Below are 13828 nucleotides of genomic sequence, written 5' to 3'. Positions count from 1 at the left end.
GTTATTCTCACATTAGGCTCGGACGAACGCCATTTTGAACTGCGAGCGGTTCATTATCGCGGACCAGTGCGGACGAGACAAGACAAGACGAGACGAGACGAGACGGACGAAATGCTTCTCGCAAGTTAGTATCGATGATGAAAATTGGTGGTTTATTTTTTATAGTTGCACAGACAGAATTGAACGAATGCTAATGAAACGGAACTATTGATTGATGAATGCTGGGAACAAAAATCTGAATGACGACAGGAGGGAGGGAGAGAGAGAGAGAGAGAGAGAAAGAGTATAGGAAAAGAAAAAAATATGTACTTTAAGCTTCACGACTGTCGTCACCTAATCGTCCAGATTCGCGTTCGCATCGCTATGTTTTTCTTCGTATGTAAGTACGATGTTATTCGTCAAGAGTGCTATCGCTCAAAAGTCTTTAAAAGACTGCAGTGAATTTTAATTGTTCGCTTATCAAGTTATATATATATATATATATATATAAAATCTCTAAGTAACACGGTTCATCGATTTTCACTATGTGAATGAAACAGTGCGACGGCGAAAATGAGTATAAAATAATGGAGCACTCGTTTACGAATTCCATTACGCGAGGATATCATACATACGGATGTCGAATTTTGCACAAATTTTGCTCATGTATGTACATATACTCTGGTGTGTGTGTGTGTGTGTGTGTGTGTGTGTGCGCGTGCGTGCGCGCGCGTGTACTATATAGGTTCCGTTATTCACTGCAAATAAAAATTTATAGCATGCACGTATACTATAGATTTTCAGTAATGGCAGTGTACATATATCGAAACATAGCCATAATCATAAGCGAAATTTATCGTATTGTGCATTGCATTGTGACAAGTAGTATATCTTTCTCTTTCTTATATTATCGATAAAACAGCAAACTATGATTGTATGTTCAAGTATATTTTCACACTGATAAATTAATACTGATGACATAATGTGCGTTATTTTTCTTTTGTATATTCAACAAATAAAAAATAATTCGGAATATGTGACTGCAGTCTTATATTTTTCGTATGACAATTTTTTTGCCAATAAATAACTGTATCGTTTACGAAATTTGGTTTGAAATTTGGAGTAATAAATCTTGATTAACAATGTTTGTAAGTAGATAAATGTTTATATAAAGAGATTGCAGGTCGATGTGTGTGATTGTAATGCGTGCACGTGCACGCATTATGCGAATGAGAAAAGGACAGAGAAAAAAAAAGTTGGAGAATGTAATTCACTCTCAGGTCCGGTTGTTCTATCTTTTGGTAAATTTTACCTGTTGGGTAAAAGTAGCAAAATTACCTAATCGCATGTGCGGATTGCCGGATTTACCCAACAGGTCAAATTTACCAAAAGATGGGACAACCGACCCTTAACGCTGCAAATATTTCATTGACCAACCAATTAAAAAATGAATTACATTATAAATTGACTTGTCAAGGAATACATTTGCGGTATCAAGTGGATCGCACTCGGACTGTGATTGTGTTTTGCATGTACGCGCGCGCAAGCACGCAACAAAGGCGGCTTTCAATCAATTATAAAAAATAAAAATATGAATTCGTAATCACGTTTGCATATTGAATGTAATAATCTTAATGATTTTATATACAGTGAGAGCAAAAAATATTCGTACAAGGATATCTTTTATAAGTCTTATTTGTAAAAAAATAAACATTAATTAGCAATTTTATATAATAAATATATTCTGTTTTAATATACCAAACGAGCTTCGCATATATTCCTAGTTTTAGAAGCTAAATTTCTCGACTGTACGAATACTTTTTGGGCATCCAAACAATAGAATTTTTAATTTTTGCTTATTTTTCAGACGATATATTTTCTATAATTAATACACATCTTTTTGGTATATATAATTTTAAGAAACACACAGTCTATTTTATTATTTATTAATAAATTGTTAATTACCAACCAAGAAATGATTGTCAATTAAACGTCGAATCGACGTCGAATTGGTTATATATATATATATATATATAAAATTCTGTTTTTAATTCTATGATTGCACTTGCTAAATGTCTTAAAAAAAAAAAAAAAATAAATAAATAAAATAAAAAACCGAAACTACATATCGAAACTGTACGACGTGTCTTGTTGAAAAAAATATATGTTTGTAATGTGTATAAAGGTCCTCATTAGAAAAAAATGTCACACTAATGTTGTCAACATAATAACTTCACATTGTACAAATTCGCCTAAGAACAAATAATATGAAATAAAAATAATCGGGAATAAAATGAGAAATCTAAAATGCACAGATTTTTGGATATCAATATCATAAAACAGATATCATATTAAGAGCGGCAAATTATTCCAGCACAAGTTAAAACAAAAATTGAAAAATGTGAAACCTTTGGTAAAATGACAAATACTGCGGGATATTAATACTTCATACTGTCGCGTTTATCAAACATTATTACAGGATTGATGCAAAATTACAACTGACTTTCTATATACATCATACAATAATACAGTGCGTAGTATCTCCCTGCTTTACTATCTATATATCATTTATATGTACACGTAGCAAAGTATATTACGTATATACATGTGTTTGATGAAGGACGCAACAGTTGAGCTAAAAACACACTCAGCTCCACGCCACATAGTAGTCTTGTCATACCTCGTTGTCTCGTTAGCTAAAACCAATGCATACTTGATTCATACAAAGGCATAGTGCATCGTACTACAGCTGATCCTGTAACATACTTTGGGGTCTTGAAACGTAGCATGACACGCTGTGCCCTCGTATGGAGCAAATGCGCATAAACCCTTCTATGTTAGCGGTGTGGCTATGAGATCATTCTCTCGTGTAGAAAACAGTTTTGGATTATTCGTTTAGCAGGTCGAATAGCCAAACGAGTGTACAAGCCATACAAGTTTCGATGTTTCTCCGACATATTCATATTTTTGTCTAAGATATTACATAGGAATTTTATTAACGCATCGCTCGTCATTTCTCCCCATGCAAACATTTAACCGCCTATCTTTCAAAATTTCTTTAAAAACCAGTTAGAATTTCTTTTTTTTCCTCGAAAAACCAATAAAAAATATGAACCGTATAACCGTGTTAGTCTTATTATATAATGCTTAATAATGGCGTGAAAATAATGTGTTGAATAAATCTATGAATGTGTGTGTGTGTGCGCGTGTATGTGTGCGTGCGTGTGTGCGCGCGCGCGCGCGCGCGCGTATCCTTTCCAAAGATTTCACTACTGCATTTTTTTAATACAATAGCAAGAATTTGTCAAATATAAAACTTAATCATCAACTATTTTTTTACTTATATAGCTATTTCAAGTTGTATACGCGTGAGCGTATCAAAATGTATATACAAATTGGTTTTAAATTTACATACTTCAAAATCTAATTTTACCTTTTTACATATAGTAAAACTAATATTATATATATATGTATCTAGTATAAGATATGAAGAAAATAACAGAAATTTTAAGAATTGACTAATATCAAATGTGTGTGTTACGATAAATTAATATTTTACTTGTACATACGACATTATTCTCACTTATTAAATAGATAGATGCCTTTCTTTCAGATAATATGTACGTATCTTATATATTTAAATAGTTACATGCCTCAGAGAAAATAAGTTTCTTTGATTAAAAAAATAAGTACAAGTCTTAAAATATTGTCAAGAAAAATGAAGTGTAGATTAAACAAAAATAACAGGAATTTATTTATACGGTTTATACCGATCATTATTAAGCAAAGTAATACGCATATTCAAATAAAATGTAACAGAAGATTTATACAAATTATATATACGAACACAAAATATACATAACATCTATTATGAAATACAATAAAATATTAGCTAAGATTCGTAGAAATATTTTTGTTATTTCTATAAATTTATTTTTTCAATTTATTTAAAAATTTCAGTTTACCTTGAAATTGTTATACTGCCTTTTCAAATCGGTCTTTTCCGATGATATCGATAATAGAAAAATTGAACTTGTATTTTCATTATTAAAAATAATTTTACAATCACCCATATTGCATTAACTTAAAAGAATTATATATTTGAAGTAAATCTTATATTTTTCTGCCAAATTAAAATACATGAATTACTTAAAGAAGAACAAACTTTTTACAAAATAAGTGGAAATTATTTTTATTAAAATTTTCATTCACACTTTATGAAATGCATATTGTTTTGTAACAAGCTGTTTTTGATAATAAAAATCAAATATATATGTTTGTTGTGTGTGTATTATTTAATTAGATTTAGTTTTAACTTTTCGCAAAATATAAAAAAATATTTCATTATGTGATATATGTATATATACGTGCATATATCACATATGTCAAATGGTAGATTAGAGAAATAAAGATGGAATATCGTGTGTGCGTGTGCGCGCGCGCGTTCACACACACAGACACACACAGTGAATACTAAATATATGTTTTTTACGAAATATGTAACTGGTTAGAGGAAAGTACACAGTCAATCTAAAAAAAAGGCATATCTAAATTGTTCATTTATAATTATTAATTTACATTCATTATGGCACTGTTAGGATGACTTTATAAAATTTATGCTAGTCCTTTTTTCTGTTTTAAACAATTTTTACCATTATTTTACAACAATTGGTCATCATCATGTTATCTCGCAACTGTATTGATTCTTTACAACACTCGTCATTAAATGAATGTGTAACAATAAACAAAATAAATGTTATACAACACATGAAATTTTCTATATTCAATCCAGTAAGTTAGTTAAAGTTAACGTTATTATATTATACTAGATGTGAAGAAATTCATGTTTTAACATGAAGTCTATTTTTTAACATGATGATAAATAAAGATTAAACAATTGCTTATTTACACAAAATTTATTTTCACCGTCTATTTTAGAAAAATTGACTGCATATTTAAATATTACAAATACAAAATATGTTTTTATTAAATATTAAAGTAATAAATATTGCACAATTTCAATGTTATATAATAAATTAATTTACATTTTTCCTTGGTCTAACATAGAAAAGAAGATATATTAAAAATAGAAAACTTGTTTATAATTTATATATTATTTGTAACAATTATAATTCAGAAGGAAATTGTTTTTTGATCTTGTTTCTCTCATTGCTTCAATTAATTTTATCAGTCTATCATCTTTTTAATATAAAATTAAATAAAAGACAAAACAAAATAAGGATAAAATAATATATACATTAATAGTGTCAACAATTTTTGCAATGTTTTGCATGTCGTCTCAATAACTTATTTGAATTAAAGAAAAACATTTGCATTTGCAGAAAAAAAGATGCGTCGTAATGTGCCAGAAAATTTCATGTAATTTATAATACCATACGGTTAATTTAAAACAAAGTTTAATAAATTTCTCTTATATATTATATATAAATTCCCAATTATTATAAAATGTATTAAGTACGTGGGGACTTATTTGTGCCATTTTGTACATGTATAAAAAAAAATATATATATGTATATTAGTTGCACCATTGGATAAATGTACAGAAGTTTGTTGACCGACACTGATGATACACGGGACTGTAACATGGATATCTTAATGATACGCATAAAGCGTAAATAATTCAGCAAAGTATAATTATTCTGTAGATTATTTCATAAAAATAGTATATATGTATGTGCGTACAGTGTGTGTGTGTGTGTGTGTGTGTGTGTGTGTGTGTGATGCGCGCGCACAAACGCGTTTTCTATGTCAACGAAATCTTGCACAAAGATCACTCCCCCCACAAAGGTGTCTAATTTATTTTACTTGTCCAATAAAGTCTTATACTTTTGGTAGAAGAAAGTTCCATTAAAATCCTTTACTCTTTGGGGCATTCATCGTTGTACGTCAAATAAAAACGACAAAGTACAAGCGTACAACGTTTTAATCACAGTTGTCAATTACGCGAATGAACGTTAAGTTGAATGTTGGCAATGATTATGAAAAGGTATTTGGATCCTATACCTTTTTGCTAATGTCAGTGTTCTTGCGTTTTCTGCCCCTCCCCCCCCTTGCTGCCTGGTCGTTACTCACAGGATGATTGGTCGTCTGCTCATTCTCTGTTAAGGCAGGAGTGTCTTTTGGACTAGTTTGACCAGCTGGTGCCGAAAATCTCTCAACGTATGTTGACCATTTTTCAGAAACTGTAACGCCTTCCCTTTCTCTCTCTCTACAGCCATTATCCACTGTTTCATCGCCTTCTGTATCTAACAACTCCATCGTCATTTTACAGTCCTTTTTATACTGAAATAAAAAATACAGCTTGAAAGCTTGCCACTAAAATCTAATTACATATAGTGTTCAATGAAGCACTTATTATCGACAATTCTAACAAATTAGTTTCATTTACGACGTAGTGTACTTTAATCATGATATACGGGGTGTTCTTGAAATATTTTCTAAACTATTCGCACATTTTTATTTTTATTTATTTCATCGTGTGTTTGTGTAAGAAAAATTGGTAGTCTAGTGAAAAACAATATTTTAGACACCCCGTGGATTCAGAAGAAAGTAAAAGTGCGCCTATGTGATATAATTGGTCATTAATAGTAATTGCTATTATCACTATTACTGTAACTGTAAATAAATCAAATATTTTAAAAAAAGTTACTCACTATATATATCTTGAAACAGTTTTCATCTGCCATTGCTTTTTCTGCCTTGCGTTGATATGATAATTCAGCGCTTAATCTCATGTACGCTGTGGCGCATAGTCCGCCAGCTCCGCTATTTTCTTTAGGTTGACGTTGCTCCCTTTGGAATAAATCCATGCATTGTTGACAAACGGAATCTGAGACTAGATGCTGCAACTGCCAGAAATATATAATTTTGCGTGCCCGCTTTTTCTTGTCATGTCATTAAAAAGGGAACAAAACAAAATTTACTTACTTGCCTAACCGCATAATTAACGACCTTGTCGAGAGTAAAGGCAATGTAGGCATGAATACCGAACATTTCTCGCAATGTGTCTTCGTACGCTGTGCTTTCCATATTTCCGTCGAGGACATTTTTAACCATATCCAGAAAGGCAGGATAATAATCTTCAATTTCAATTTCACCTGTGTCAAATATACCGATGATAAGTGCGATTAATATACAACTCAATGCGCGATAATTGCAAATGCAAATTGACAATTTAAAATATGGCAAATGGATTATTTACTTTTTGGTTTCAATCTTAAAGCGACAGCTGTACTTTCTCTGCGCTGTTGTTTATACTTGGACTCCTCTTCGGCAAGAGCAACCGCCCTATCGTACATTTTTGTTAATCTTTCACATAGTATATGATGTAACCTCAGGAAGAGGTACCAATTATTACTCCCCATAAAAAGCGTATACGCTTCCTCGGGATCACTCGAGAGAGCGTGCATTGGTACTTTTACGTCGGGTTCACTTTTGATAGTAGCGGAAGATGTACTCGGCGACGCGGGAGCCTTACTCCTATTAGCTTGCAAACCACTCAACGACGATGAAGTGTTTGTTGCGGATTGAGAATTATTACACGTTGCCATGTTTACATCCTCCTTCTCATCTATATAACGAAATAAAATCCGAGCATGTATATTCGTCTTCACACGAGATAACAGTTACGAGATAAAAAAAAAAAGAATCTACCGTCTTCGTCCCTTTCGTCATCGCTAAGTTCTTGTCGGGGATGGAAGAAAAGATCAGGTATAAAATGTTTTAATAAAAGCTTTATCCGTTGCTTGTCTTCCTTATGGACAGCGGTTTGCCGTTTAACGTGATGGATCAAGAGATTGGCAGCATCGTCCAATACAGATTTGTCTTTGTACGATAGAACGAGATGTGGACCACTGTTCCCTTGACCGTCACCATTACCGTCGTCACCCTGTTCGTGTCTCTGTACAATGTGCCAAAACACGTTAAATAATTGCAAAACGAGAAAAGGAGAAAAAGGGAAACAAAGAGAAACCGAAGAAAAGCGAGATGCGAATTGAAGTTAAAACACGTATATACCAACCTCGTCGTATAATGTTTCGATTTCATTGAACAAACTTTTAGATCTCAACGCTTTTACATCATTCTGTTTGAAATTAATTCCTTGATGATCTAAAGATTTCAAGTAGTACTTCTCGTTTTGTTCTCTCCAGATTTTATTGAATCCCTTTTGCGCTTCCCGCCATTCCTCCTCCTTAGCCTTTAATCGGCGGAGTACAACGGGCACAGCCACTACAGGATTCCTTTTGAGACCCTCTATGATGTCGGAAGCTTTATCACCGTATATCCTTTTTATTGCTCGTTGATGAATCGTAGGGGAACAACCGCCCATGCACTCGTCGAGTTTATATTTTTGTACCTCCTCTTGAGTCATCCGGTTCATTTTCTTATGAACGCCCTCGAGCACTCTAATTGTCGATGCGTTAGTTTCTATAACGACATCCAATTCAAAACGTTCATCCTCGCATCGATATATAGATTCTTCGTATTGCGTTTTCCTAGGCAAACCAATGCGCACGTATCTCATAATTGAAATAAATATTTCAGCTATTTTTACAACACTATTATCAAATAAATAACATTATGCATATAATAGATAATTTTAAAAGCAAATGATAGGAAAGAGGAAAGAGTAGTGCAAGGAAGAGATGACAAACAAATTGAAAAAGAGTGTTTCTAACATGCGCAGATGCATAAATGAAAGTGATCAATTACCTTGATGTTACAAATGTACTGTCTTCTGACCAAGTTGGAAATGAAACCCAGGTATCGTTGAGGACTTCCTTACACAATTGCGTTCTGCCACTACACTTTGGCTGAATGTACGATTTTGGTAATGCGCAATACGACGCCCCCAGTCGCTTGCACGCTGTATAATCAATTTCTATCGCTAAGTCACCTTGCGGCCGTTCTTGATGGCTACGTACAATGCTGTTTGGGAAAGTTTCTATTCCGATGGCGTTTCCTGCATTTGTCACCGTAGTGCTCGACGAATCGATTAAGTAGCCCAGAAAATCTTTGAACCAACGTAATAATTCGGGGAAACGACCGAGAAATGGTGTCACTAGCTGAATAAGCTCCGATTTCGATATTATTTCTTGATTGAAAAGCACAAGGCATCGAAGAAAATTTTCGTAGACATCTTGCGATCTGAGCGCTTTTCGAACCTAAGGTAACATCATATTTATTTAAGAAAACTTATTTGTTGGAAAGTATGTAATGTAGTTACAATGAAGAAATTATAAATGATAATACACTTAATGCTCACCTTATCAAAGAAAGCATAATCATTTAAGGTACCGTATTTACCAGCTTCCGCGATAGAAATATCGCGCATCGAAGCCACTTTATGCTTTTTCGAGGGTGGTGGCCCATGTTGTATATGATGAGAATTTCCCGCAGTCGCTGAAGTCGAGAATGACGGACTTCTTTTCAATTGTCCTGTACTGTGTCCGCATTTCTGGCCACTACTCATATCTCTTATGTTCGATCTATCCCGTTCCCGTTCTCGTTCTCTATGTTCTCGATTGTCGCGTTCCAATCCAGCCGTACTGCTAGCTTCTCGAAGATCTCTCGATATAGTACCAGAATTATTGTAAGGTGTCTTAAGTCCAATTGGTTTCTTGACAATTGCCGTATGATCGTTAACTGATGTTGTCTTATTAGTCTGAAACATGGCAAGAGACTAATAGGAATCAAAATTGGTTAGTTTATTCGACGAAGAAATAGCTTTCTCACCGACAGAAGAAATGTGAGCAAAAAGGAGAGAGGAAAAAAGAAAAATTATGGTATTCTCTTCTTTTTCGTCTTGTATTTAAATATATAAGGATCAAGAGAATATATGTAATAGCAGATGGTTGTGTATTAAAACGCGATATTACACAACAGACTCGTAATGGAAGAATATGCGATTTATAAACATCATCTTCTCACATTTGCGCTCCCCCTTCTACTTGCACGTATATACGTTTCGCTACCACAGTTTAGAAAAACAAGAAACAATATATTTTCATATGTATGTTTCTTACAAACATGTTTCTTTAAAAGTCTTTCTCTGCCTGTCTGTCTGCTGTGTGTGCGCGCGCGCGCGCGTGTATGTGTGTGTACGACTGTACTGCCTTAGATCAATTTTTTTTTAGTGCAAAATTGCAATTCTTGATTTAAAATTCTATTTCATCGAGACTCTATCGTTTTATTATAATAAGCATCGACTCACCAACGAGTTTTGCTGATTGGTAGCATCCGGTAAAAATTGTCCAAACTCAGCAAGCAGATCTTCTTGATTTTCAAATAATTTAGCAACTTGACTATAAACTTCCGCCTCCGTCAAGTGTTTTGTTCCACCTGTCGCACCAGAACTCGTACCTCCCATATGACCAGATTCTTTTAAATTTCGCTGTTCTTTCTGATACGTATGCAATATTTCCAAAAAGCGTTTGTATTTGTCTGGTTGACCTTGGAACCGATTCTAAAAATAACATAATTTTGTACACTTTACATATGATTACTTTCCATATCTCATGTCACTCTTTCTTTCCTTATTAATAATTTTACCTTTATTTTATTGACATAGTTTATCGCATGGTTAAATTCAACCGGCTGACTTTGTTGAGTTTGTCCACCAGTCGACACACCATCTGCTTGATTTAAAGCCTGACTGACAGCTTGCGCTTGTGCAGTGCTAACGTGCGAATTATTATACACTGATACTGATGGCGGCGGTGAAGGCGCGTGAACAGTTAAGCTATTAGTTGTAATACTGTTTGCCAACGTATGGTGTATATTACCCGACCTGAGGACAATAAATGTAGCTATAGACATTGCATTTTCTTTTTTCATAATAATTTGTAATAATATAGACTATAGATTTAGCGGAATGCTTACCCTGGCATTATTTGCAAAACGGGAGGTGCTTTTGCAGGTTGCGTGGGTGGACTAGCTACTGGAGGTGAACCAACATTCACCGTACAATGATGCTGCGACAATGTGGCAGTATGTGTTGCCGTTGGACTGGGCATACTGACGGATACTTGGAAAGCATATCCTTGCTCGTTTGCTTGTACTTCTATCTTGTAGCCGGGTGGGAGAAACGTATTGAAACCGACGATGAGTTCGGGATGTCCTTTGAAGAGATGACTCACTCGGGTTATAACGCCCGGAGTATCTATACTTTGAGATTTGAATTCTTTCATAATATCTAAAAAGTCATTGTATACCTACAAATAAAAAATTTTGCGTCAATATGATGAGAGATACTAATAAACTAATCAATAAATTAGTCTTTTATACACACACATACGTATATATATATATATATATAATCTTTGCACATATACAACACACACACACACACACACACACACACATTCTTTCACGATTGTACTCTTATTTAATTCATATTTAATATATTTAATTCTTTGTCGCTCACCTGTGGTTGATCACTAAATTTATATTTTACTTGATCCAGATAAGATAAAGCATCTTCTACTTTTAATCTCTGGAATTGTTGAGATCCACTTCCTCCTCCCAGATTAGAGCCGGGTGGAGTGGAAGCCAAAGGTGTTACATTACCAGAATGTACCTATAGTGACGAGAGCTCTTATTTACAAACTTGTGACGATTGTCTAAGCGCATAATAGGCGTTAATGTTCGTATTTTGTATTTTTGTTCGTACGTGCATACATGCGTGTGTACGTGTCTGTGATACATGAAAGAAAAAAAAGTAGATGATGCACACCTTATGCCTTATTGTCGATTGCTGTTGCGCATGGACTTGATTTTGTGATCCTGATGTAGGTTGTTGGGAAGCCATTGTATGACTATTACCACCACCTATTCCACTATGCAAACCACCACCAGTATTTATGCTGCTACTGCTACACGTGGAGCCAAGTCCTCCCGCAGAGCCACTCGCCTGCTGCATATATAACATTTATTAAGTATTATTAAGTATTATTATTCATCTTCATCATCACCATCATCATCATGACATCACATTTGCAGATACATATGAAATCACAACGGGAATTTACCTTGATAGGAGATGGTGCTGCGGTTGGTACAACAATCGCTCCAGTGTATTGTTGTTGAGCTTGGGCAGTGCCAAACTGTATACTTCCTGGCATTTCTTTTGACGCAACAGACCGAACTGCTTGACCAGGTACAACAACACCTATTCCACTGCTAGCGTGGTAATCTAAACTACCTCCTCCACCACCTAAGCCACTTGCTGCACTCACCGATGAGTGCTTTGCTGGTGCTGATGCTATGTCGTCCAGTCCACGAACACGTTTCATTGCAAATCACATTGGAGCTGCTAAAAAGAAAATAATTCCAAAAGAGGTTTATTTCTTCTGTTTTGTAATTTAACTTACAAATCACTATCGAGAGTATTACATTCTCAGTAAATACAGTTCAGGGATAGTTTATTTATAACAAGAATTTACGTGACATATGGTAAATTTTCTATCTTGTGAAATTAGATTACTTCTGAATTTGAAAATGACAAGGTGTAACATAATGTAGAAATTAACAAAAATGATAATGACAAGTAACATAAAAAATATATATGTACAACACACATATACGCGTGCGTGCGTGCGCGTGCACAAAATTAAACAGGCTTGTTCCTTTGCACACAATGCACACAATATATCATTTTATCCTTGTTTAATATTCTGCAAACAACAAGAATAAAATGTCTCACGCATGCAACGGACGCAGTGCATACATATTTGTATATTCATATATATGAATATTACTTGCATTTTGTATATATATATATATATATATATATATATATATAGTATTGTTAATATCACTTATACATCAAAGCTTATCGATTTCAAGACAATCTTGAAAAGTTTAAAGCTAATGATTATGTTTAGAAAAGGTTAATTTAGATTCACATTTATATCTCTTGCAAATCACACTTAATTTCGTGAATTATAAATAAACAAAGAGATATCTCTGGGTATTGAATACTGATTTAAAGTACATTTGTATTCATATAAATATAGGATATATTTATATGAATACAGTATATTACATTAGTAATTTTCAAAACACATACATCAACTATAGCACAACTAGGCACATATAAGGTCTGTTTTCTGTGACTGAACTAGTGTACACTTTTGGAACTTAAAGTAAGATAGATATACGTTTGATATTTGTCTACAGCGCCAAAGAGAGTTCTAAAACAGTAGTCTAGTGCAGGAACAGAAAACAGACCAATAGTCATATAGGCTGTGTTCCAAAATTTACTGTCAGTACTAAAAATCTGTAGTTTACATTGCATGTATGTACTACAAATTTTGAGTACTGGCAGTAATTTTGGAACACAGCCATCGGCATGTACGTCTTGTGTTTAACGTTCAAATATTTTATCAGGGAAAAAATAGTAAAATCATATGGTGAAAGCCTATCGAAATTTTTTATAATAGTTTACAGATTTTCAAATAAATAAATCTATACGCAATTAAAGAATGTTCTGCACGAGTCTCGAAAGGTCTAGGAAAATACAACGTGTGAAACTACGTAAAGTTAGGTTATATGGAAAATCTTGATGTCCTTTAGGATCTCTACTCCATAATTTCATTTTCAACTTCATAATCGCTTGAAACTAATTCGATGAGTAAAATAAAGGTACATACATTTTTTATCATAGCAGTTTGGAATTCGGCAACGTAAACGGTAATATTTTACAATGAAACTTTATCGCATATCAGAGAGACGCGTGAGACACAAGCGCGTTACAAGAATAAGTTATAAACTCGTGCTAGCTACGTGTGTGTGTGTGTGTGTGTGTGTGTGTGTGTGTGTGTGTGTG

The 13828-nt window shown here is 33.8% G+C and overlaps 1 protein-coding gene and 1 long non-coding RNA gene across 4 annotated transcripts in view; one reads left to right on the top strand and one right to left on the bottom strand.

Moving 5' to 3' along the window:
• Positions 1–13828, bottom strand: part of Sin3A (SIN3 transcription regulator family member A) — an 18310-nt gene that overhangs the window by 3054 nt on the left and 1428 nt on the right. Inside the window, exons 2-15 of one of the 3 annotated variants that reach the window (XM_018516731.1) lie at positions 12030–12313; positions 11735–11914; positions 11426–11578; positions 10882–11213; positions 10552–10789; positions 10214–10465; positions 9266–9664; positions 8713–9164; positions 8021–8495; positions 7654–7900; positions 7202–7570; positions 6928–7097; positions 6654–6848; positions 6004–6282 (exon numbers count right to left, since the gene is read on the bottom strand). In XM_018516731.1, the coding sequence (XP_018372233.1) occupies positions 6004–6282; positions 6654–6848; positions 6928–7097; positions 7202–7570; positions 7654–7900; positions 8021–8495; positions 8713–9164; positions 9266–9664; positions 10214–10465; positions 10552–10789; positions 10882–11213; positions 11426–11578; positions 11735–11914; positions 12030–12293 (4005 nt within the window). In that variant the 5' untranslated portion in view covers positions 12294–12313. The remainder of the gene's footprint in view (positions 1–6003; positions 6283–6653; positions 6849–6927; positions 7098–7201; positions 7571–7653; positions 7901–8020; positions 8496–8712; positions 9165–9265; positions 9665–10213; positions 10466–10551; positions 10790–10881; positions 11214–11425; positions 11579–11734; positions 11915–12029; positions 12314–13828) is intronic. The other 2 variants (XM_018516733.1, XM_018516732.1) reach the window with 2 other exon arrangements.
• Positions 8–11139, top strand: LOC108767064 (uncharacterized). The gene is made up of 3 exons (XR_001940411.1): positions 8–379; positions 10919–10989; positions 11074–11139. It is a non-coding gene; the product is annotated as an uncharacterized LOC108767064 (long non-coding RNA).

Source organism: Trachymyrmex cornetzi, unplaced genomic scaffold, assembly GCF_001594075.2.
Source record: "Trachymyrmex cornetzi isolate Tcor2-1 unplaced genomic scaffold, Tcor1.1 scaffold646, whole genome shotgun sequence".
Classification (NCBI taxonomy): domain Eukaryota; kingdom Metazoa; phylum Arthropoda; class Insecta; order Hymenoptera; family Formicidae; genus Trachymyrmex; species Trachymyrmex cornetzi.
The sequence above is the reverse complement of the archived record's forward strand: the minus strand, read 5'-3'. Positions and strand labels throughout refer to the sequence as shown.